This window comes from Anguilla rostrata, chromosome 16 (genome assembly GCF_018555375.3).
Source record: "Anguilla rostrata isolate EN2019 chromosome 16, ASM1855537v3, whole genome shotgun sequence".
Classification (NCBI taxonomy): domain Eukaryota; kingdom Metazoa; phylum Chordata; class Actinopteri; order Anguilliformes; family Anguillidae; genus Anguilla; species Anguilla rostrata.
The window spans coordinates 22,201,952-22,228,431 of NC_057948.1; the positions used below are offsets into that span (position 1 = coordinate 22,201,952).

Consider the following 26,480-nt stretch of genomic DNA (forward strand, 5'->3'; position numbering starts at 1 on the left):
GAGGAACGCCGGCGCTATTTACGACCCGCTGGTCCTGCCGCGCTCTCCACTTTACCGTGACAAGCAGGTTACAGGAACCGCCGCCGGAAGCAAACACAACCGAAGGCCCTTCGCCGGACGAGAAGTCTCCCACTCGTAAAAATGCGTTAGAAACAGAGAACCGCCTTATTCTCCCGATTCGTTAAATGAGCAATATAGCGTTAGCGTGTTATCACGGGATTTTTTTAATCACGTGTTACGCATGTTAAATGTCAAACCAGAGCCCTTTCCACAGATGATAAAATTTTACAGAACGAAATGAGCCACAAGTGAGAGTCCTGCACGTGGGAGCAAGCGATGTGTGCTGTTAAGAAACTTGGCTTGTACCCAGAAGGTTACTGGTTTGATTCCCAGGTGGGTCATTGTACCATCTTCTCCTGAATTGCGCTACTTTACTTGAACTACTTCAATAAACATATACGTATAAAACACATGCATAAAAATGTACATGTAAAAAGGTGTCTGCTGACCAAATGAAAACCTCCTCTACCAACATACAGATATTTGTCTGTGGTGGAATCTCGTAAAACAATAAACAAGGATTCACTCCAATGGAAATATGGGGTTTTAAAGAACCAAATAAAAGTATAACATTGCAGCTTGATACCGCACTGCGTGGAAGTCTGTCCTTGGCACAAACTGCCTGGCCCAATTCTGCCCCAGCATTGTTTCAGTGGTCTGGAAAACTTACCTTGTGCTCTCCCATGTCCACGAAAAAAACAAAAACACTCTGGAGCATTTAAAAGGCCTCTCACGTCACACACTTCCTAACACATCAGACAAACTGTAAATTTTTTTGTAAATTACTTTTTTTGTCAAATGTGTTGTTAATGTCTCAAATATCTCAGAAACATAAATTCTCACGGATTTTTTTGTACACAATGTAATAAGCTGTACCCTTTTATGAACAACATTATTGTTTGAGCATACCATTTTCATTACTAAAGCAGAAGCCCACCTCCCGAAAGTACAGGCAGATTACCTCACTGAAGGAAACTTGGACAACAGCTGCCGGTATACTGTCAAAAAACTCTGCCTTTCACCTCATCTGATATCGAGAAGCAGGGCTTCCAGTGCTCCAGAAGAGAGACAGAACACAGATGGAGCATCGCTACAGTGCAAGGAAGAGCAAGGAGAGAGAAAGAGCAATCAGAGACAAAGCGAACTCTTCCTCTTTGTGCATACCCCACTGTGCTAGTAATTTTGTTCAGAATGCTTGCATATTTAAAAAATAATGGAAAGGGTATTTTGAACTATTTGACCCAGGTCTAACAGACCAGGCAAACCTTAAATTGAATATGCAACATATAGAAATTGATGGATATTTATTTTAGCATTTCTGGCTATGCTTAATGACACTCAAGCCCTCCCGGTTTCTCACAAAACAACTAACCAAATTCCCCCAGTCTGAGATAATTCTGCACTAATCACCATGTCATGTGCTCGACAGTAACCACATTCACACGATTGTGTCATAGGCCTGCATTCAATCAAAATTCATCCTCAACTTGAATTCACTATGAAATAAACGTGCTAGCATGCAATTGTGTTAGTTTGCCGAGTTCCAAAATGAAACCGCAGATGGAAATTGCCAAATGTGTACATTGAAAGTGTACCCGTGAAATATAAGAAAGAAATAGCAAAGAATAAGACTTGATTGGATCCAGCCAGCCCATCGCGGAGCTGCTACAGTAACCGGACGATTTGCCCAAGCACAATCGACATTAATGCGAAACATGACCGGAGCAGACCAGCACACGAGCATGCACACAAACGTGGCCTAGCGCACTCAATCATAGAGACGTCCACAGTCAGAGCAAACAGGGTTATCTTGGCACACGGCCAGCGCTAAATCTGAGCAAATCATGCTGGGCAAGAAAAAAGCAGCTGAGTGGCATCCAAGGCCCCAGCAAAACTTCAGTTTCAAGGAGAAAGAACAGATTACCGCTGTATCTGCTTAGCGTGCGTACACTGGCTGGCGTGTGTACACAGGCCGCACATAAGGCCTGTTTTTTATGGTTTGTTTTACCAGTTTTTATAATTAACTTGTTTTTTTGGAATGCCAGTTTGTATTTGCGGTCCCCTCTCCTCACATTAACATGCTGTGAATTTAGGGGAGCACAAAAAACCACGCACTCTCTTAGAGCTCAGTCTCTGGTCCACCAGCTGAGCTGAGCAGTCGTTATATCAGGGAACAACACTTCATATGCAGCTGACGCTGGCAGGTCGCAACTGAAACACCAAGTGAATCAAAGAGACTGATGCCAGCTGGGGGACGGCCGTTTACATTGAAGTGTATGGCAAATGACGTGTATCCAGACTGACTTAATGAAGGTTTAGGCAACAAGATGATGCCAAGTCATTTGTCACAGCAGTAGCAGTAGTAACTACATAAACCTGTCACACAGTGTTATTACTATTATTATTTTACACTTTAGCTCTCTTGTCTTACATTTTTCTTGTCTTGTTTATTAGCTATATCATTTTAATGTAAAGCACTCTGGGTAGCAGTTCTTTGTATGAAAATGCATTACACAAATAAAAATTATTGTTATTATTAAGCACTGTAGCAGGTGTTGTAAGCGAGAGACTTAGTATATATAGTGCTTTAGGTGCTTTTAGCTAATAGGTTTGGAGATTTAGTGTTGAATACAACTTCAGCATTAAACACTCTCTGCCAGAAACATGTGTTGGATCTCCCTCAACATCACACTGTCTTTGACCTGAGGAGATGCTGACAAGCAGGAGGCAAAGAGGACCAGTCTATCAGGAGCAGCTGCTCCCAGACTTCCACCACAAGGTCGTAAAAGAGTGCACAGCCGCATTCCACAGCCTGACCATCCTGGGGGGTGCCAAGGAACAGCCTGACACCCCCCATCCAAGATCATGCCTGCAGGACCATCCAATGACCCAGACACTGGGAATGAGCAGGCACGACAGATCTAGGTCAAATAATAATTTAAAAATACCTACCCCTTAGACCAATAATTTTCACCAATAATGAGAACTTTCTTCTTTCATCAAATGCTTTGCTTGATAAGTTAACACCCTTCACTGAAAATTTGAAGGGTTCGACCAAAATTTTGTTTTTTTATTTTACCTACATTTTAAATCTTCAACTAATCTTAACAGAATTCTGTTCATATTTGACCCAGGACTGCAGGCAGAGCAGGTTCCGGATAGGTTGTTTGGGGTTTGGGTGCCCATCGGTAAACCCCAGGACTGAGAGCATGGACAGATCCGGCACAGACAGGTCAAAGCTCAAAACAACACTGATGCACCCAAACTATCCCTGCACATGGTCTACACATGCATGTACTTTACAGATATGCCCTAAATTCCCCATGCACAATGTCTGCACATGCCTGCACTTTACATATGAGCCCTAAATGCCACACAGTCTGAAAATGCATCCATTTTCAAAAATTAATGCAATAAGACAACCAAGGTTAAGCACACAACTTGCACACCAAAAGACCATTCTATAAGGAGCAAAAGAAATTCTGCAAACTACAAAAGTGGAACTTGAAATGACATTATGCATACCTCAAAAGCAGAAGTAAGTTGCAAATCCTAATGAATTCCAGAAGCCAACCCGTGAAATATAACCCAATGCAGTCCTTATGCATGCATCACAAACCGTGTTGCCATATATCCTGTTTCATAGCAGAGGTACCGCTACGGACCCAAAGGCTTCCACTTTTAAAAGAGGATTATAAATAAATACGGATAAAGCTGACTCAGTGTCAAATCTGGAGGCCTTGGCACTGCACATCAGCCAAGGGCTGGTTCAAAATTCCAAACTATTCTAGAAGGATAACATGGCAGACAGATGCAGTGGGTAACAAGCCAAGCCAAGGACAAGCCAGTATATAACAGTTAACAGTGGCCTTACACTGTGCTTACATAAAGCACACACTCACACACAGACGATCAAACACACTTACAGATGCACACACGGGCAGACACAGTCACACATATACACACATGAACAAACACCCGTACACATGCAGAGTCAACACACAAGCACAGTCAGACATAAACGCAGACACATGTACACACAAACGCATGTGCACACACGCACACACACGCATTCACGCACGCACGTGCCAGCCCTGACAGACCAGAGCCGGGAGGAGAGCTGAATTCTCCACGGTGGAAATATTAACACACTATTTGAATTCAGTGAGAACATGACTCAGGGCTGCCGTGACCTTCTGGGGATGCAAGGCTAAATTTGCAGAAGTTCAGCTCACTGGGCTGGAAAGCTTCCTGAAGGCAATTAAATAACACCGATCTGAGGCGGCAGCAAGCAGCAGTACCAGAGGATCCCAAGGCTCTGTCTCAGAGGAGCAGGCAGCCAGGGGTGAATAAGGGGAAGCCCTACCTCCAGGGCCACTTTTCCATCTGCTGGGAAAAAGAAAAACATTTCATACGGGGATCTAACCTCTGAGGAGCCCTCCAAGCCAAAGCCTGCAGTGCCACGCTGGTGAGGAGGGACCTCGAAGCCCGAAACGCATTTATCTGAGGGGATTTCCCACTTCCCGCCGCCCCATTACGTTATTACACGCAAATGGCTGCGTCCTGTCTGCCGGGCGTGCCCACTCAGCCTAGCGTGTTGTTTTAAGACATGCGTGACCGGCCGCAGGCCCAACCAAAATTGCACGCTGTTTGCTTTTCCTGTGCAGTTCCACTGGGAACCTGTCCCTCTGTGTCACCCCATAATCTGCTGAGAGGAGACTGGAACAAAAGCCCTCAACGTTCAGTGCATTTGAAGTAGAAATTCTGTATTTACACACACTGCAGCCCGTTTTAAAACAGCAGCATCTTACCTCACTGCCCCCGTGCCCCTCTCTACACACCACCCAAACAACAACCCCCTCCCACCACACACGCACACACTCACATCAATCCAACGCTCCACACAGCCTTCCCCACCCCCGCCCCTCGGGGGAAAACAAACACAGACACGAGACACAAGGCCGTGTCTTTTAACACAGTCTGACAGAGACGAAAATAAAGACAGAGGGAAGCCATTACCGTTTGCTTTAATCGGATCCATTTTCGTTATTTTTGCACAGGAAGATTCAATTCACATACTTAATATGAGGCCACACACGTGGACCGTGGCCAATTCTGGTCGGCTCTTCACAGAACATCTGTGGTGTTACGGCCTATTCTGCTCTGGTGCTTGTAGTCATCCTGTTTTTTTTTTTACACTTTGGGTGTTGTTTGTCTTAAGGGCATTGCAATTGGTTTTGGGGAAAAGCATAGCCAAATGAATTAATGCAAATGCATGCTTTTAATAGTATCATCTGAATAAATATCAAATTGAAACAAAGATTTTTTTTAAACTTTAAAATCTTTATCAGGCTTCAGAAGCATTCTGTTACAGGTCATTGGTTGAGTTGGCTCAAATCCCTGCCTGCAATTTGAGCCCTACCGATACGAGATGATGATTCGTCTGAAGAAATAACTCACCTCCGGAATCGTCTCACATCTGAGGATAACGGGTCTAACAAGCAAGGCTACTTCAAAGCCCCTCTGGAAATTGCAGGTGGAGCTATGGGACTTTGGCAAGGGGAGCAGGAAGAGGAGGAGAGGGAGAGATGGAGGATGGAGGTGCAACTCAATCCTATTCTGGCCAGAGCTGGTTGCACAAATCGAATCAGAGCCCGCAGCATGGGGTGTCAATGGTGAATCCACCTAGTGGTAAACCTGCTTCCACTTAGCTAGAAATCCCCTGCCTCTCCACCCCCGCCACGATGCAGAGCTAAATTTTACAGCCATGCAATGCTGTGAGCCACCACAGTGGACCACAGCCACTCAGCTGGGGTTTCCACTCATGACAACACCACACCAGGGGCCAGCAGTGACGCATGCTGGGAAACGCCAGCCAGTGATAGGAACTGCAATGGCTAAAAGCACTGAAAATGGAAATTAAAGGGATTTTTTAGGGGGCAAGAGCGTTAATGTTAATGCAGCCAAACAATTCTGTACGACATGGTGGAAATTATTCGGAAAACCTGCAAAGGAACTCTGGAAGACAAGTGTTCAGCTTTCTGAGCTCTGTACAGACTACATCAACCTCAGGAGTTACATTGGGATGAGGAAACTGTACATCTTTCATATTAGCATTTTTTTATTCCAATGCTAAAAAGGTTACAAAGCTACTCAACCAACAAGTCTACAGTTAAGACCAGACTTTCTGAGCTCACAGACATCATCCAACAACTCAACCAACTTTCTTAACCATGTTCCAGATGGCAGAAATGTTCTGAAAGAGGGGTTTCATGTGATTGGAAATGAATGGGTCTTTAGGACAAAACACACCTCTAACAAGTGAGCACTTCACATGAGTCCACCTGGCACATGGAAAGGTCAGGTCATAAAGGTTTCCGATTTCCCAGCAACATGCCTGTGCTTGAAAGAAATTAGCCGAAAATGAGAAAAGCACTCCCCAAAAAGTGGCCCAATTATTATTCCAATCCCCCTCCTTCTTTTCTCCTTCTTTCCGTTCCCCCCAGTGGAAGGACAGATAGGCCTTTTCTCTGCTGAGATTGTCAAAAAAACCTTCATCGAAAAACGAAGGCCATTGTGTCACTGTTGGCCATCTTCCCGTGCTGCCCCTGACTTCCCGTCTAGGCCTGGTTACCGTGGTGATTCATTAAGGAGCCTCCACAGCTGGCGAGCCTCAAGCCCGGCCGAATATATATTCCAACCTCTCCAAAATCGGAATCCACCCGCCCGCTTCAACAACCCAGTACTTTGCGAGAGAAATACAGAGCGGAAATGCGAGAGAGGAAAATGCGGAGTGAGCAAATGAGAGTGAATGAGATTATAAGTGAAGGGGTGACTCAGGGAGTGAGCAAATGAGTGAATGAGATTATAAGTGAAGGGGTGACTCAGGGAGTGAGCAAATGAGTGAATGAGTGACTGAGGGAGTGTCCTTCAACCTGTCTCACATGCAAATGATTATGTCACTGCTGACAGCATAGGAGGCTTGCTCTAACCACATGATGCAACTTGTCCTGCCTAAAAGGCATTTGGATCTCTATGGTTGTGTTGTACACAAGCTGTGACACCAGAGTGAAAGTGAGAGACGAACTGAAAGAACACATGAGTGTGCAAATGCATGCCACGTGACAGAGGGGGCCTGGACAGCACCATGCACAGGTGGCCACAGCTGTACCGCGGTGTCTGCCCTCCACAACCAACCCTGCCAGCAAGAGAGGAAACTTCTGCTGCCCTCATTATCCGCGGAACTCAGCACTAACAAAACAGACCCAGCTATTTTTAAATAGGAAATCCAGGACACTGGAGACCAGGAGAGGATTTTAAAAAGATGCAATCGTTCCCTTTCCATAAAATAATCACAAAAGCATGCTGCAGATCTTTTCTGCCTCCAAAATCTTATAATCTGTGCCAATCACATAACTCTCCACACCAGGAAATAGAGCAGTGACTCACACCAACTATTTTAAAGGAGGAAATGCACAATACGATAATGCTTGATATCACAGAGGAAAATGCTCCCTCTTTGGGGAGCTATGGTCTCAGTTATCAGATTATTATTTTTGAAATGCTGTGGCTAAATACTGAAGAAAACATTTATTTCCCATGGCTAATGATTGGTGCAGATTCATTAAAAGCTTTTTCAGGATGCCTGCTGTTTGGAGCTGAGATGTGGGTCAGACCACAATCCAGCTGCCTAACTCACACCACATTCATACAAACCATGTCGTATAGAAGACGGCTCTCACCACAGCACTCAAAACAACCAGAAACATATCCGTATTTTCTCCCCGAGTTTATTTATACAGGCCTAATATATAAAAAAGGTGAAAGTGGTTGCATGTGCACTTACCTCTCAAGACATGTTTAAAAATTAATGTATACTCTAAAACCACACCTAACACTGGGAAAATGTGATGCGGGCTCATTTTAGAATCTGGAGACACCTATTTGGAGTACAGAAGTCCAGAAAGAAGGATAAGAAACTTAACCTGCTACCAGAGGTCTGTGGGTTTGAATCCTAAGAGAATCTGCACCGGGCTGCCCTTGGGAAGGTTCTTTAAACTGTGCAACTGTACTACAATAAAATCCTAACAGTTATGCATGTCTTGATACAGCCTGCTAAACACAAGCCATACAATACATACAGAAGACATGGATGATGTATGGGTATATACAAATCAGTTTATGTGTACATGCATGAACACATGACTGAGTTTATGCTTGTGTCATCACATTTTATAAGAATTCCCTCATGCTGCATAATACATTTCAAGACGGGCTTCATTTTTAGCCAGTTTTGTGGAACTCAAGATCTATTTTTTCTAACCGCACTTTTTTTTCCATCTGGGGAAACCAGGGCAGTGTGGAGTGCCACTGTCCATGCCTTTGGTGACGGACAATTGGACGATAGCCTGTGCAACCTATAAGACATGCAGACGGCCATTAAGACCCCTGGCAATTTAAACTACACAAAAATTAAAGTAAATATGAAAAGTCAATAAACAAGTAATTTCCATGTAAAATACCATCACAACTACGACTCGCTAATGGATTTCCCCTGGCCCACGCCAATATACACAACAAAGTAAAAATAAAAATAAATAGAACATTTTCCTATTCAATTTCTGTGAAAGGAAAGCGCCAGTAAACATGCTGCATTGTGTTTCCTGTGGTTTCATCAATCAATACCGGAGATGAACGCTGTGCGTCAATAAAAAACACTATTCTGTAAGTGCGTCAATAACAGACAGAGGCAGAGTTCTGTTCATTTTATTACACTTGTTTATTTGCACTTCTCGGCCAACCTGCATTTTCTTTAATCGTGCCGTTTAATTTCAGGGACAATCTCCTCACTACTTTAAAACAGCACCCCAGCGTTTTAAAGACCTCCGAAAGTTAGGTGAACGGCCAAATAAGAGTTAAAACTGGCAGCTACAAAAAATGTAGCGTGACAAATATTCGGTTTAAGAAAATGTAACAACTCATTCACGAGAAGGACATTGGTGAAACGAACAAACAAACAGGAAAGAAAAAAAACCGAGCAGGCATTTAAAAAGTGGGCAGTCTTGTTATTGGAGCCGTAGAAGTCAGCTTTGCCTTAAAGACTTCCAGATGTGCGCCGCCTGCTCAGCACATGAGAGAGCAGCTTTTGTGCTTGAGAAACGGCCCTGTAGCTCCCAGGAGCACCCTGCCCTCTCCCGCTCCACTGCAGTAACCAGCCAAGGAGACGCTTTTCTACAATGAAACAGGAGCGCGTGTAAAACCTGTGGAGACCCCTGCCACGCACTACTCGTTCAGTACCATAAACCCAAATACATTATGCTTTCATTGAAAAGCATATAATTTAAACCAAAAAAGCTATGCTAAACATCGCGATTATGTAGTCTAATCAGGATGCTGACTCGGGGTTATAGTCGTGTGATTTAGCACAAACAAAATAATCGGACCTAAGGCACCGTGGTTTCTCTGAAAGAACTACAACAAACGCATCGCAAATTGAAAACAGCAGCAGCGTGCGCCAATGCACCGATCCTTCAGGAATGGCTGATATATTTGCAACTGAGCTAAATGTATGCAACTCGCACACTACCTTCGAACAAGTTCACGTTTTGCACTGGGCCTCATGTGTAGGCTCACTGAGATTACTGCTGGAATCAAGGCCTACCAGGCCGAATGTTTGGCGTTTTACCTTCGCATTCGCTCCATATTCTGTCACTGTTTGTAGATAAGTTTTTATTTTTCCTCATCTGCGGCCTCCTTTCTTCAATAAAATCCGACTATAGCAAAGGACCATTGTATACAGTGAGAATGTGTTTGGGTAAGCCACAGGGAAACCATCATTTCAATTCACAAAAACGGACTTTCCATCAACCGGCCGCACGGCATAAGAGAGTGACTAAGCCGAGAGAAGCAAGGTGGGGCTTAGGTGGACGAGAGGAAGTTACCTCACAACAAACAAACACTCCTCATTGGTTGGTGAAATTACTGAGTATTTTACTCCTTTGCTCAAGGTTTTACTCACTCCCATAACATTATATATATATATATATATATAGAGAGAGAGAGGCCAGGTTACAATATATATTTTTATTTTCTTGTAATGGTTCAGGGACTACTGCACTGAGAGTGGTGTGGGGGTCGCTCTGCAAACGTACAGAAAGAAAGTTCAGAAAGAAAAGCATGCAGTACTGAAAATGAAGGACAACTATGTGCACATCAATACAACAGAAATTCTCAGTTTAGAGAATTGGTAGAATTTTTGCCAGTAGTTTTCAGGACAGGTTGTTATTAAGCTGTCTTATTAAAACCCTGGGAAAAAAATTCTTATGAGATCCTGCTTACAGCTTGATTGATTATTAGTTATGAACTTATAAAACAATTTTTGGTAAAATGGGAGTTTTTAAGTCTGTAGTTAGGCAAGTAGCCATTCCAGGAAATGATTCATATGAAAATATGTGTACTTCACTTTCAAAGTTATAAACAGTTCCTGTTTTCTGAATAACCTCCATTCCCAATGGGTTCATGTCGCTGGGGTTCTACTATAGCAGGGGGATAAGGGCAGGTCTGTTGCAGAGAAAAACACATATACACACAACTAGAGGGAAATAAATGCTGTGTAAATCTTCCATCTTAAAGTACACTGATTTGTCTTTAACTATTTGATTACAAAAAAAAGTGGCAAGGGTTAGCAACTCTCAACTCAATAGTGCATTGCTGAGCACTTTTAGTTTCCTACATGCTTGTGCTGGACCATCCATATCCAGCATGAACATAATTTGTGGGAGGGAACATGTGTGAAAGAGACTACCAGTAATAGCAAGCTTGCTTGACTTTGACCTGGTACAAAGTGAGCAGCAGCTCTGATGACTGTTGGATTCGGCCAGGTAAATAACTGAGGTTGGTTGTGATATGACAGAGCTGCCTGCCCCCACAGCACCTGCAGTGTCTGGTGCATCTCAGCCAGACTACTGTAAAATGCAGCAGTATCTAAAGGCTAATAATTCCTAACATCTAGGTTGGTGTTGTTGGTAAACTACAGCTTTAAAACAAAACGATATGTTATTATACGTAATGATTATTGATATGTCAGTGTTAGATGACAAATTTGGTATTTTGAAAGCCCAACAATTGCATTGTTCATGCACATTAGGCTAGAAAAATCACATGATTCATCTCTCGTTAATACAACTTCTAGTTTAAGGCATGCCATTTCTGGGTTTCTATCTGAATAAAGACACAGACAATTGGTATTGGTTGAATAGATACTGATGTAGAAACTGTGATCTCTGCAAACCCCTAGCAATTATAAAAACAAAAATATTTCCCATATCTCAACACAGAAAGAGCCTATCAGAACCGTGGCAAGCAATGACATGCAAGTACTACACAGAGACAATGACCACAGCAATTACCACTGAAATATCAGGGTTTCCTAAAAGTATTAATAGCAGAGGCACTGCACTTCCACAAACATCAATCAATGAAAAATGAAAAAGGAGAAAAATCAATGAAACAGTCTCAGATCTCAACAGAAGGGGAAAAAGACACACAGGTGCTATTTAACAAATTGGGATTGAGTAGTCATATTTTCACCAGGTCAGGTGTGAGCTACACCATGTGAAAACCATGGCTTGCTGCTTAAAGCTGCTGCTTACCATTTGAGCACTTACCCCTCCACTAATTATTTTCCTTGGGGAAACCCTGAATATGTGACACTGACTTTTGAGTGAAAATTGAGTGAAAATATTTTAATGCATCCTCAGGGCAGGTAGATGTTAAGCTGATTCTGACCAAATCAATACAGTTTGAGTAGACTTCCCATCCCTGCAATAACTATCATCATCGTTTATAATCATTGAAGATAACAATGCTATACTTTCAGTAATTTCTTAGAAAAGTAATTCAAGTTTCAGAACTTCTCTGCTTGTTAGCAAAAACATCTGTCAGACATCAATCACCATAAACCAGGTCTCCAGCAAAGAAACTTCTATTGTATGCTTTCCGCACGGAAAATGGGCAAACTACCACGGGACACTGCACCTCTGCCCTGCACAGTCATTTGAAATGTGGCACGTGGAGCGCGCAGGGGGCAGGGCTGAGAAACATTATTTAAATACCGAAATTCGGAACAGATTTGGCCTTGTAATGAGGCGGGACTGGATTTCGTCCCATGTTGTTATTCCGTGGGTCTGCAAATCAAATAGCACCATTTACGAGCACCAGAACCTGAAACACTGTTGATGGACAAGGGCTGCAAATCACAGCCCTGTCCTGATTAATTACTTCCCTTGTTAGCTACAAACTGCGTAAGCGTTCCCACAGGTAAAATAACCTGAACATGTCCTCGTTTTCTGATTCCCTCTGTTTAAATACCTGAGAAATCAAGAGTAATGGGTCTCACCTCAACACATCGTCGCGAAAGGTAAACACTAACCGTTCTCGCTCTCCAATCATCGTGACAGTAACTATTTGAAATAACTATGGTTTAATTCAATATAATAGCAGCACGTACTTATATAAGACTAATTTTACTGATATCCAACCTATCCACAAAAAGCTACCGGTTACCGGTGAAAGTTTTGACAAACCCCCCAAAAAAACTTTGCTAAAGTGACTTAGGTGACTGAAATGAGAGGGGATCTTACCGCTGGCGTTCTTCCCGCATATGAGATGTTCGTAGGGCTGCAGAACACCCCACAGTTCGGCGTCATTGTTCACAACCCCCTCTAGCGCGTCCACTGTCAGCGCGCTGCTGGGAAGGCCACCGTCCCCACTCTGCTGTCGCTCCGCCATCAGAACCCGTGCGCCGATCTCCTCCACCAAGCTCTCCATGCAGGCCGTCAAGCAGATGGCTGCGTACTGGTGAATGCGCACCGAGATACGGGTGTCCACCATCCAGCGGAAGAAACGCCCCACGGAGAAAGTTAGCCCGCAGCGGGTGGACTTGCCCTTTCGCAGCCACTCGCCGGCGCTCATGCTGTATAGGGAGATGGCCTTTACCGTGGCTGAAACGCAGCTGTCCGCGAGAGCCCAGCTGAGCACCAGCCGGATAGCGCTCTGCACCTCGAAGCGCGTACAGCGGCAGTGCATGACGCTCAGCCGCTGCGCTTCCCTCGAAATTCGGATCAGAGCCCTACGTAAAAGAGTGGAGAGCCTTCGCACAGTGTCGGTGGAAAAAAAGGCCCCCTTGCCACAGACCTTGTGGAGAATCTTGCCAACGTCTTCGTCTGTCCAAGGGAACTCCTCCAGCTCTGGCAACCGGGGACACTTGGCGAAGATGTCCTCGGGGTCCTCTGGAAGCACAGTATTCACCGTGTCCCAGCTGTTGTTTCTACTGTTCATGGACCCCGAATAGTACCACCAGTTGCCCCGGTGCGGCGCGCTGGTGAACGCCTGCGAGTTGGATTTGGAGGAAGACAGACTGAGAGACTTGCAGGAGTCCCCAGCTCCATAACCCGAGTCCAGAGTCAAGTCCTCCAGGGTCTTCATGTTAGAGCTGCTCATCGCTGCCATTCTTCACTATTTGTTTGCGTCCGGCGCTGTCTGTCCAACTATGGCGATATCCACTGACAAGCAGGCACTGCTCGCCAATTTCCCTTGGACATTTGGGTTATGCTTTACGCAAGTAGAGTTTTGCATGTAGTGATAACTAAACAAAATTCAGCTTCTTCTGTATCTTCAAGACGTTCTCCTTTGTTTAAACAAATGTCGATCGCTTAAAATATTTCAGAATGTATGACAAAAGCTATAGAGATAATGTCTTACCTTAATGGCTGATACACGATTGCTTATCTGGTTTTTGCAGGTCTGTTTTCATCTTTAGAATGACTGTTCTGCAACTGCAAGACGCTCAAGCAACCAGCACCTCAGTCGTGCAAATATGCCAGATCGTCCATTGCGAATAACCAAGTGTAGTCCTTCGAGTCGCGAAGTTTTATAAGTGCTGTGTCTCACGGACAGCAGCTCGCTGAGGCTGCTTACGAAGCATCCACGCTTGCAGTCAGACTGTTCATGCCTTAGGGCTGGCGTGGCAGGGAAGCCTACGTGCGCACCAATCACGAGCTAACAGTAATCTCAGAGCCAATCAGACCAGTAATACTGGAACATCCTAAAAGTTTCTCTTGTATTTGTGAAGTTGGAACTCAAGCATATTAACTGGATAAAAGAACGCACGTGAGTCATACGTAGTTCTGCACATATGAAATATTGCCATTCATTGAGCCAGTAGCAATACAATTGCAAAAAGATGTTACTCAAATATTTTTGTATGTGAAAAATCACAAAAGCTATTTTAATTATTAAATGTATTAATTATGGTGATATTTTCTGAACCGTTTCATTCACTCACCAAAAGTAAATACATGCGGCTGCAGATAAAAAGAAGAAGCTCTCGCTTTTGTTGACAAGAAAAATTCTACATAAATAGTTTAGGCAACTAGTTTGTGTGCTGACTAATCAAATGCCGAGTTGTTTAATCCACCCATTCAAGTGAATCAGCCGCCCTCAAATGGTCATATACGGAATTACACTAGTAGTCCGAAACATTGCAGCAGTATTTATTTATTTATTTATTTTTTACTTTTTATTGTACGGAATAGTCTCTGGTAAGCAGTAAATTTCTGCGCGGTATTCCTCACATCTGGTAAGAGAAACATCCACATCAAAGTGAAACTTAAGCTTTAAAATTTATTTTTTTACAAAAGAAAACCGGAACGAAATCAAGAAAATAAAATACAGTACATTCTTAAAACTCTACAAAACAATTTCACAGAAATTATCCTCAGAATGTAAACCCATGTCTTTATTTTAGCATATATTTATCTGTTCCTTTTTTAGACTTTACATACTTGCTTAACAGAAGGCCTTTTCTGGAGAGAATGGCATATCTTACATTTTTACATATTTTCCATTTATACTGCTGGATATGTTTATTTAACCAACTCAGTCCCTCAGCCCCCACTCATGGTCAACATCAATGCCCCTGCAAATCCGGTAACAAAATTTGGCCTTCTGGTTAAAAATAAATACATAAAAATCAATAACTTGAGATAAATCATTATTTGAAATTCCTCAACCCTTTAGACACCAGTACATTTCTAGCAGATTACTCACAACTGTCAAAAGCAGCCAAAATTCTGAGCAAAATTCTTCTTTCAAATAATTGTATGTCTTGGTTTGTAACATGTTTAATAGAAATTTCGCAGGGACCTGTGTGTGTCAATTTGTTGTGAGGGTCTAAAGAATTCAAAGGTGTTTAACAGTTCATTAAGCACTATGTCACACTGTAAGCCTTTTTGGAGATTATAACAGGCAAACAAGGGCGCCGGTCAGACAATCTTAGTCATTAATACAGCTTTACAAATTATTGTGTGTTATACACACCCAGTGTAATCATTCTAGTACTTCTGTCAGCCCATCCCAACACTATGAAAAACAATGAGAATACTTATTGAATCCTCCAAGCTGTCAGGTAAGACATATGCCAGTAGGTTAATCCCTGCTGTTCCAACACAAATACAGTTGCTTGCAAACATGACATTCTCCCACATGGAGATCCCTCCACCCCATTCTTACTTTCTCCACCCAAGAAGCCATGTTTTGTGAAGTGAGGGAGTAATGAATCTGTGTGCTCGCTGAGCGTCGAACAATGAATTTCACAACAACCCGCTTCGTTGGATAAAAGTTGTGAGCTTTGCACAATTTAAATAATAAAAGCCCCCCAAAACATAAATGACATTTTTAAAAGAAGGGGAAGTTTCAAGTCCTCAGAGCAGTGGGTCCTGCTGGTTGCTTCTTGTATGGTTCACGGTGCTGGGCCCATCAGAGAGAGAGGCCAGACCCGTTAAGGGGACAGAGGGAACAAGTCGGGGCTTCAAGGCTAATGGAGGAGCAGTAGCCTCACAATTCAGAAGCTGAAGACAGTACCACGTGTACCCCCTCAAATCAGTGTGTCTGTGTGGGGGTGTCAGATCCACATGTTGCACAGAGTGACAAGCACAGAGACTGGGGAGCGGACCAAGGACAAAAGCCACCAAGGTGCTCCCTTTCTTTCTCTTGATTACCCTTATAACCCATGAGTGAAGGCATGGTTAATAGCAACATGGTGTCTGTTCAATGCACAAGGCCAAATATCCCAACGAAGAGAGAAATAAAATGAGAACGACAGTCAGCAGCAAATAAAAAATATGAAGGTTTTCCTCATCTCCCTTCCCTCCAAACACAGTGAGAGACATGATATAGCTTATTGATACCTTTGCTATTCCTGATAAATGACCCTTGATGTCTGACATTCCTGCATCTCTCTCAAAGTAGAGCCTGATGCATTCCATTGCACTTTATTCTCTGCAATTACTGCCTGCATCTGAAACTTTATTAAAAAAGATGTCATCACATTAGAGAAAACAAGCTTTTCTTCCCAGACACACAGAGAACAATCATCCTTTTTGTAAAAAACAAAAACAGCCAACTTCAAAATAAAACCCCCGCGCAATCATTGTTCCCCTAGAGACGTTCCTCCCCAGTGTTTGTGTTTATACGGGCCACAGTGTAGCTGAGAGAGGAACTGCGAGGGCACGGGTGGACTTGATTGGCCGGCCTCTTTGTCCCTGTAACAACAAAAGGCCCCCAGGGGTCCTACGAAGGCCAGGGCTGTCTGTGTAGAATGCTTGACTCACATGGCAGAGGGAGTGAGAGTGAAAGAGAGAGGGCCTGGCAGGCAGCTCAGAGGGCTACCCTTTGGGGTTCTTCTTTACCCCAGCATTCCACATGCCCCGTTTGGAGTGGTAGTAGTGGAAGAAGTTCCTCAGCCTCAGTCTCTCCACCTCTAGGCCATTCTGGAGCACTCTGTAGGACGGGGGGGAAGTCAGGTCAAATGTGCGTTAAATAAAGCACCCATTAGTAATGCTCAAGGGTTACTGGCACAGGATTCTGGACCACAGGACATATCACTACACAAAGCATGAGTACTTTAGGTAAACCCAGAATTCTGGGATGTCTGTCTGTAAGCTGACATTTACTGGCTGGAAGTTTATGAAGACCAGGATCCCTACATGCTGTATGCAAGAGCCGATTGTATTAAGAGGTGGAATTAAGCACCCATTTACCATGGTGGCTGTGGACATGAAAAAATCTTGTTTTTCTGTTTTTTTTGTGGTTTTTTTGGGGGGGTTAATACCTGTCCAGAAGCTCCCAGTCCTCACCCCCCCAACGGTCCTTGAACTCCTCAGTGTTCATCCCCCCGATTTTATCAAAATCCGACTTGTAAATTCCAAACAAGCCGAAGCCGTTGACTTCCCAGTAGCCTGGAGAGCGAGAGAGAGAATACATCCAATTATTCTTGCTTCTTGCTTTTCAAAAGCTGCTAGATGTGATGATGGTCACAGGGTGTGCAGGGACAGTTTGTGTCAGTACTTTATAAATGCTTTATAAATGAAGTGTGTGTATAGTGTGCGTAGTGTATAAGGTCTGCGTTGTGTATCAGGTACACCTGTGTATGCAAACTGTGTACAATTTACATGTGCGTAAACTGTAAAGAAAGGGTGTATAGTGTGTACTGAGGGCCAGATCTACTAAAGGATTGCAACTGCTTTTCTGCCACGAAGCAGTTGCTACAGGGTCGCAATATATATGTCGTATTTGCTATAGTTGAAGCAAGTTCAAGGCTCTGTGGCCTTCTCCATTCACAAGTTCTTCCATGTCTTTTCCATTCACCCCCTGAATTGCTCATTTTGCAGGGATTTTCCATCTGTTCTTCTATTGGTGTTATTATTCTTACCTTATTTGGACCACCAGCTGTGTCTTTTGCTGCTCTAAAGTTTTTCTCTTTGCATGCCGTCTAACATCATGTCCTCTTTTATTTACACCTTCTACTGTTCTTTTTATTATACCTAATAAATTATTTTTTTATGTGATGACACTCCAAATTTTTATCCTCTCCATTGGTATTGCATTCCTAACCAATAAAACGGCATTGTGAAGCTGTACCTCCTTGATCATTACCTATATTTCCTGATCTGGTTTATTTTTCTTGTGGTTCCCTCACTACTTTTGCCTGGTTGCTTTTAGCGCCTTGTAATCTGGATGTGTAAGCATCCCATATTGTTTCTCACCCTTTTCATGGGTGTCTCTTACCGCAAAATTGTGAATGAGGGCATTAAATTTATTTGATTGCATAAATAGAGCCAGTCTAGGTAAATCAGTTATTAATGTGTCGGTATTGGTGACCGCAACAGAGCTACAATGTTGTGAATGTTTTGCGCTGCAACTAATTCTTCAGTAAATCTGGTCCTGAGTGTTTATAGTGCATAATGAGTGTATATAGTGTATAGTGTACATGAGAATACAGTGTATAGTGAATGTATATAATATACAAGTGTGTACAGTGTAAAGTAAGTGTTTATAGTGTATAGTGAGTGTTTATAGTGCATACTGAGTGTGTATAGTGTATAGTGAGTTTGTATAGTGTATAATGGTGTCGTGTACACTGACAGTTGATAGTGTATAGTTTGTGTGTGCATTACCGTCAGGCTCTCTGGGGGAGCTCCCACAGCCCAGTCTCATAACGATGGGGGCAAAGGCCAGCCGCCCCTCCACACAGTGCTTCCTGATGCTCTCCAGAATGTTATTTGGAAAGTGGATGTGCAGGTCGCACAGGAACACAATACTGTGACTGTCCTGAGAAATATACACACACACACACACACACAGGCACACGTAAAATTAGTTTCTGTAAACCACAGCTCCTGTTCATAACTCTCTCTCTCACATGCGCACACACACACTGTCATACAAACAAACACACACACACTTTCATAAACACACACACACACACACACACACACACACACACACACAAGAAGCATCATACACTCACCTCTATAGTGTCTACTCCAATCTGAAGACCCGCAGAGCGCTCAAAATTCCCCTCCCGCCTCAGGTACTCATACCTACCCAACACAGTCAGAAACACACAGGGTCTCTGATAGAGAATCTACCACAGCCAGGGACACAGAGAATCTACCAAACACAGCCACAGACACAGAGAATCTACCAAACACTCAGGGTCTATGAGAGAGAAGAGGTGGAGTCTCAGTGCTGACCGCACAGGCAGTGCGCAGTGTGCCAGTTTTTGGTGGTGCGGGTTTTTAGCCTGAACCAGAAGCTTGTTGAAGTGGACTCGAACCCTTAGCCTTGGAGCTGGGACGCGCTCGGAGAGACTCACCGAGGCACCTTGCTTTCCCTCAGGGCCTGCTCCACATCCATGTCCTCACTCTGGAAGTCCACAATGATGATGCTGAAGTTTTCGTCTTTGGTCTCCCTGTGCAGGTGCTCCATGTCCGATATGAACTGCTGCACCCAGCGGGCCTGGTTCTTCACTGTAGCAGGGGAGAGATTTCTGTGAATAAACAGTGAGCTCCATAATGTTTGGAACAAAAACATAGTTTTTCTTGATTTGTAATCGAAGTGCACATTCTCAGCTTTTATTTAAGGGTATTTTTTATACACTATGGATTCACCATGTAGGAATTAAAGCATGTTTTAAAACATTATGGTGCCCTGAAATGGGGGGACTATTTATAAAAAGTGCTGTAATGTCTACATGGTGAAATCTAAATATCCTTAATAAAAGCTGAGAATCTGCACTTTAACCACATGTGAATTGTTTCATTACAAATCTAAAATTATGGAGTACAGAGCCAAATCAAAAAATATATAGGTCTGTGTGTTCTGTGTAAATGTTATGGAGCCCACTGTACGGAAGAGGGGAACAAAGTTTTCTTAAATACTTTCTAATTAACTTTTCCATAATTAGAATTTTCAAAACTATGAGTGACAGCCAGCTCAGCTCAGAGACTGACAGCCAAGTCAGAGAGGGAGGCTGACAGGCATCGCCACAGCGACAGATCAAATAACTGTCACTGTGACGCCATAGAGGGACAACAGCACAACCAGGAATTACCTGAATCTATCAGTAAAGTCAAAGTGTGTGTGTTGTGTGTGTGTGTGTGTTGCAAGGGCAAGCAGTGGTGGACGATGACCTCACTCACCTGGCACCACAAAGTGCACCATGACATCATGCCTCCAGCGCAACATGACAGGCTGACAGAGCAGGGGCCGGGCATAGGCAGTGCCCCAGGGCGTGGTGGCGCGGGGCTGGGCGGTGGCAGCCGCGGCCATGGTGGTGAGAGCAGGGGTGGCGGCGGGGCTGGAGGTGGTGGCTCCGCCCCCCTCGCCAATCTCCGGCCCCTCCTCCAGCCGGCCGCGGTGCAGCAGCAGGTAGATGTACTCGGAGAGGCGCACCACCCGTTTGCCCCTCTCCATCAGTTCGAGCTCCACCAGGTACCTGTTCCCCCGAGCCGAGTCCCTGCGCTTTTCCACGTTAATGATCCGCAGGAGGGTGTAGATCCTACAGCCCGGGGGACCACACTTATCACCCATTTACACGGACTGCCAGGCATTAGCACGCACTCTTAGCCTGGTTAACTCCCACAAATGACACTGCTCGACATGCAAACCACTCACACATGCACGCTTTGTTCAAGGGAAAAACAGCAGTGCCTCAGCTGAGAATCAAACCTACAATCGATAAGCCACAATTCTGCACGTAAATATACAGTATGTGCGTATACAAACAATTTCATAAACAGGCGCACACACATACGCACACGTGCACGCAGGTACATGCACATGTGCACACACACATGCATCTCTAAGTGCACGCACATGCACACACACACACACACACACACATACACACACACACACACACTCCTTACCCTCCATTGCGCTCGTTGAGCTTCTCCATGTACTGCGCGAGCACGTCCACCACCTCGCTCTCTCCCAGCTGCAGGTTCCCCGACACGTTGCAGCGCAGGTCGTTCCAGTCGGAGCGCAGCATTTCAAAGTCCATGCTGTTCACGCTGAACGTGCGCTGCCAATTAATGGCTTCCTCCGCCCACCCCGGCCGAGGGTCCGCCTCCTCATAGCTGTACTCTGATAGCCCCCCTTCCTCCTGCTCAAGCTCCGCCTCCTGCTCCGCTTCCGGCCCCGCCTCCTGATCAGGCTCCACCTCTGTCTCCCGCTGCTGCAGGGACTCAGTGATCTCTGAAGTTCTGAGGTATGAAGTGACCCTGGCCTCTATGGGGGGGCTATTCTGGGATGGACGGGGGCCTGGCAGTTTGGGGCTAGCCGTGGTGGTAGGAGGGGGGTTCACCCGACGGGACGCAGGAGCTGGAGAGCTGCTCCTGCCTGGAGAGCCCAGAGAGCCCCGTCGTGCCATCCAGGGGTCTTCTGTCTTCCTCTGCTGCCGCCTCGCCAGCGCCGCCCTGGTAGAGGCTTTGTGAAGCGCAGACAGGTGGGTGATGTTGGCACTCAGCAGAGGGGTCTTGCTGCCTTTGAAGGGGGGCCAGAGCTGAGGGGGGTTCCGGGGCTTGGTGCTAAGGTTCACCAGCTTGGTGGTCTTCCCGTTCTGGTAAAGGAAGACTCCCGGAAACACCTCCTTGGGCTGCCGGGGGGTGGAGCTCCGTCTGCCATTGGCCAAGCGAGGCCTGGTAATGTAGATCTTATTGTCCTCCTTCTTCTGCTCCTTATTGGCCTGCGGGTTGTCAGGGGCGGGGCCGGGGTGGGCAGAGTTGCCTATGATCTGCTTGGTCCTGCTGCTCAGTGCCGAGAAGGAGCTCTTCGGGGGAAACAGGAGAGGTGACTTGCTGAATTTCAGGGGCGTCTCTGCGCCCCCCTTCCGGCTCAGCTCATCCGGGCCAGTGCGGATCCAGGAGAGGGAGCGGCCCGGGACCACACCCAACCCAGCCTCCTGCATGTGGGAATCTGGCGCCTCCTGCTCCTCCCGCTGTTGCCGGTTGGGGGGGCGGTCCCGTGTTTTCCTGCCGCCCCCCCTCGACCACTGAGAAGCCCGTTTCTGTCTGTGGCTGTCCCCTTCCTCATCCTGTCTGTCGGGCGAGGTCGGAGGGGCGGTCCTTCGAGGGGGGAGTCTGGTGGTTGGACGGCCCGTCTGGTTGCCATTGGGTCTCCTGACTGGCGGGGTGTCGGCTGCCAGTGACTCGTCTTCTGGATCCACCCCTTCCTCCTCCTCCAGGAAGTCTGGAAAAGAGACAATAATCATCTGCCGGCTCCCACCCCCAGCACCATTGCACGCTCTCCTGAAGGATTGTTCCAAGCTGCTATGGTTAGAACCAACAACATCACAGCTGAGGAAACATGGTTTGGGTTCTGGCAAGTTCTGTTCTGTCCCAGGGAAATTTAAAGTGGTCCGTGGCCCAGGTTCAGCCCAGACTGAGAATACCCACCATCCGGATTGGGGAAGAAGAATGGCCTGTCGTCGTCTTCCTCATCCATTTTCATGTATTTGTAGAAGCCAAACCTGTCAAAGGAAACCAGTGCTGAGAGTCTGAGACACAGAGAGAAGCCCATCTGCAGCCTCTCCCCCTGCTAAAGGGGGAGGGGCTAAAGAGGGCATGACATTATCCCTGAGTAGAGCCAATCAGATTCCCCTGCATCTCTATCTAGTTCCTTACAGGGACAAATTGTGTATGCTGTATCTTGATTTTATGTGCTCTGAACAGTATACTCTCCTTTTATTATTTACCATTTTTAATATTTTATGGGAAGAAAAATTATTTTGTACACATTTCTATGACAGGGTTTTCACTCCAAATCACTCCAAAACCATACCAGTTTTGTTTTATCTATAATTTGACACATGTAGATATTTAATTTCTTCCAAAACAATGAAAACAGTTTATCTATTGCACATTATGTCCCCTCTATTGAGAATCCTACCACTGCTAGCAATACTCCACTAGTAATACTCTACTGTTACTACTTGAAAGAACTTACTTCTCCAAGTATATGGGTGACTCCCTGTAGAAACACTTGTTCTCCTTCTCCATATGGGTCAGTCTGGTGAAATCGTTGGGAAACACAAAGGACAGGTAGACCTGGACAGGTGATAAAGGATGGTGTCGGCATACCAACGGCACAGTAAATAATCCCTGTGCTCATTTATCTCACGGTTGCATTCACCATCATTTATAACTACACACTTAATGACTTCATATAGCTCAGACTAAACCTGATGAGTCAGCTAATTTAAAATGCACTGTACAGTGCTGGCTATCTTTTATCCTATTCAAATACACGCAAACAGCAACAAAAAAAGGAATCCTGCTACTGCTGCAATAGCACATGCTGGCCAGGTGAGGGCAGCATCGCTTCAGCTCACAGATCTGGGACAAAGGCAGTGTGCACCAGAGTTCTGTCTCCTGTTGACTAGCAAGCAGTGGCTTAGCCAGCACGTTATGCCAGAGCAGTGGTCTTACATGACCTGCTATAATGGTCTCAGATATAATTAACTCCCAGGAACCATTTCATCGGCAGTGAAAAATTGGGTCTATTGAAAACATTCACTTTAAAGCCGAGTGTTCAGCCTTTCGTGTGCCATTATGCTAAACGCCCTACATCTGCCTAAGAGCATCATAGTATTATTTAAGATACTGTGCAAAGGGTGAAGTCTTAAGCACAAGTAGAATAAATATGTGCATTTGTATACTTTTTTATAATGTGAAAATGGATTTTGCAGCAGCATATAAAATTAACATGCATTTGTGATTATACAGTCACTCACACACACACACACACACACACATGCACATGCACAAGCACATGCACACGCACACACACACACACACACACACACACACACACACAAACATATTCATACTGCATGTACACACATGCACACCCACACTCATACTGCATGTGGATGCATACGCACACACACACACAGGTGCAGACATATGTCTAGCCTCTTTGTCCAAGGCGTGGGACAGTGTAACTCACAAACTGTAGGCCCTGGTAGCGGGCGATGGGGAAGTCCTTCACCACGTATGTGGGAGAGTACAGGCAGGCGGGCAGCACGTTCTCCAGGCGGGATGCCTCGATCATGGGCGCTGCAGGGTGAGAGAGGCTCCACAGCTTGTTCCATTTCCCATGATCATACACTACATCACACCTTACTGCCACCCTCTATTACATCAGCCCAGGGCAGAGCCAATCAAAATACACAATCCATCTGATGACCTCAGTTCTTAACAGAGGCATACATCTGACCTCTGCCTAAGAACATCATGTGAACACTATGCTCCTCTCTCAAAATGTAACCAGTTGTGTTTTACGGTGTGAAAATTAAATTTGAACACAAATCCCCTCACACTCATTAATCACAAAACTGCAGTGTTCTACAGGGATCGATGTTGGTTTCAATTATGTTATTGATGCACGCTATGTCTGTGATCAATATGAAAATACATAGAGAGAGAGAATTTCGATTCGCCTTCATTAAATTGTTCCAACAATGGGGACAGCGTCTAAGGGCCAATAGAAAGTGTTTTGTGGAGAAAAGTATACACACAAACACTCACTGCTGTAGAAGGTGTCTCAGTGACAGACAGACAGACAGACTCACTGCTATAGAAGGTGTCTCAGTGACAGACAGACAGACAGACTCACTGCTGTAGAAGGTGTCTCAGTGACAGACAGACAGACAGACAGACAGACAGACAGACTCACTGCGGTAGAAGGTGTCTCGGGGGTCTGGTTTCAGCATGTCGGCGCCGTGCTGGCTGTGTGTTTCAGACTCCAGAGCAGAGTGAATGTAACTGGCTAAGGTCTGGGGGATGTGATCCACACTGTTCATCTTCAGACTGGACTCATCTACCAGAGAGAGGGAGCAGGAAAGAGAAAGAGTAAAAGAGATAAATATGGGGGGATGAGATAGAGTGAGAGAAAGAGTGATACACTTCAAGACAGAAATACAACAAACAGAATTTCTCCAAATATTTTATGAACACAGGAGACACACGGCCAAGAGCTCCTAGAGACCAGGCGTTTGGGAAAAAGCTCTTTAAGTGCAACTTCTGAAAAAGCCCATTAAAGAACAAACACACACAGAGGGGTGGGGAGAGAGTGAGCAGAGAGAGAGACTGCGGATGCAACTGTGGAGAGCCGTCTAAGGAAGAAAAGGCATAGCACCATAGATGGAAGACAGGACAGGAATCAAAAATACATGATCGTTGTTTTTTCCACACTGGCACCCTTACTCAGCATGACATTCACAACTCTGCATACCTGTCGAAGCGAACCTTTGCTCAGAGCTCACCTTACAGCAGAGCTCAGCTGGGAGAAGTGACCACAGGTGGTTCTGGTTCTGGCGGGTCTGAAATGGTGTGGGGTGCAATTTACTGGCATAGTTTGGTGCACTCGGTGCCTCTATAATTTTGGACCCTTCTCAGTGCCTTAAACCCTTTTTAGCCATTGGTCATTTAAATCCGCTGGAACTAGCTAGGAAAAGTGGTATTGAACACAGTTATAACAGGTAGCTTGCTATCAACATAACAACTTTAACAGCTATCTTTCAGTGTGGATACAACATTAATACCAAGGAGGTGTGACATGGGAAGGGCTTAAAGCGATAGTAGCACCTCTGAGTACCAAAAGGTCAGTTCACACAGGTCGTGGTTATCTACTCCCTAAAGTGAATCGTTATTTGTCAGAGGCATAGAGGTGGTTGCTCAAGGGGTGTATACAATCATTTCTATGGTGCAAACACCAGCAAGATGCAACCAGCAACTGACTGAAAAAACGGCAATGATGGAGAGAACTAAGGTCCTCACGGTTGTGTATTGTTATGTCGACAGACCAAGCGGTAAAAGTTGAAACAACAGAACAGCCAGGAGGCAGCAGCATGAGTTTGCGGTTTGTTTTGAAATCCTCGCCCGCAAGCGTCCGGTTAAAAATAACAGGCGGTTCAGCTGTGATGACCACAGTCTGTGAGGAAGGCCCTTTGGCGAGAGGTTTCAGGCACAAAGCTCTGCGAGTTCTGGCTCAGCCTGGCTGGTCTGGCGGTGGAAATGTGGCCATCTCCCTCCCCATCAGGCCCAGCTGGTCCCAGCCAAGCGTGCCCGTACCGGAGCTCAGTCTGAGCTCTGTGAGGGACTGGTGGCAGTTCTTTTTTTGGGGGGGGGGGGGGACATTGGGCTGGCCCTCTGTGGGTGGAGACAGGGTTTAATTACTTCTATCGACCGGGCGCAGGAGCGGAAGAGGGGTGGAAGTATGATTTATGGGGCGTCAGACGCAGGGCCTGACGAGAGACATGCTTTATAATTAAGGAGACGCCAAAATTCTTTCTCTTTTTTTCCTCTCTCCTCTCTTGGAATTGATGGGAAGACCAGAGAGGGGATGGGGGGGGGGGGGCAAGAGATAAGAAACATCATACCCAGTGCCTGACGAAAAAACAGGACATCATCAGTGGGGCAGGTGGGGCAGGTGGGGGTGGCAAGAGGAAATTAGACTTTTGAAGGCTCATCCCACCCCCCCCCCCCCTCCCCAGAAGAATGAATAAGCAGTTCCAC

General features: G+C 45.2%; 2 protein-coding genes across 4 annotated transcripts in view; both read right to left on the reverse strand.

Annotated features, from left to right (window-relative positions):
• abtb2b (ankyrin repeat and BTB (POZ) domain containing 2b) overlaps positions 1–14,050 on the reverse strand; it is a 48,928-nt gene extending 34,878 nt beyond the window's left edge. The window contains exon 1 of one of the 2 annotated variants that reach the window (XM_064312074.1): positions 12,702–14,050. In XM_064312074.1, coding sequence (XP_064168144.1) covers positions 12,702–13,569 — 868 coding nt within the window. In that variant the 5' untranslated portion in view covers positions 13,570–14,050. Of the gene's footprint in view, positions 1–9,745; positions 9,967–12,701 lie in introns of those variants that run through there. The other variant, XM_064312075.1, reaches the window with a different exon arrangement.
• Positions 14,051–14,722: 672 nt separating this feature from the next.
• Positions 14,723–26,480, reverse strand: part of b4galnt4a (beta-1,4-N-acetyl-galactosaminyl transferase 4a) — a 133,997-nt gene continuing 122,239 nt past the window's right edge. The window contains exons 11-21 of one of the 2 annotated variants that reach the window (XM_064312073.1): positions 24,640–24,783; positions 23,911–24,020; positions 22,909–23,009; positions 22,359–22,432; positions 20,832–22,152; positions 20,103–20,461; positions 19,277–19,430; positions 18,929–19,001; positions 18,576–18,729; positions 17,231–17,357; positions 14,723–16,899 (exon numbers count right to left, since the gene is read on the reverse strand). In XM_064312073.1, the coding sequence (XP_064168143.1) occupies positions 16,785–16,899; positions 17,231–17,357; positions 18,576–18,729; positions 18,929–19,001; positions 19,277–19,430; positions 20,103–20,461; positions 20,832–22,152; positions 22,359–22,432; positions 22,909–23,009; positions 23,911–24,020; positions 24,640–24,783 (2,732 nt within the window). In that variant the 3' untranslated portion in view covers positions 14,723–16,784. Of the gene's footprint in view, positions 16,900–17,159; positions 17,358–18,575; positions 18,730–18,928; positions 19,002–19,276; positions 19,431–20,102; positions 20,462–20,831; positions 22,153–22,358; positions 22,433–22,908; positions 23,010–23,910; positions 24,021–24,639; positions 24,784–26,480 lie in introns of both variants that reach the window. The other variant, XR_010326038.1, reaches the window with a different exon arrangement.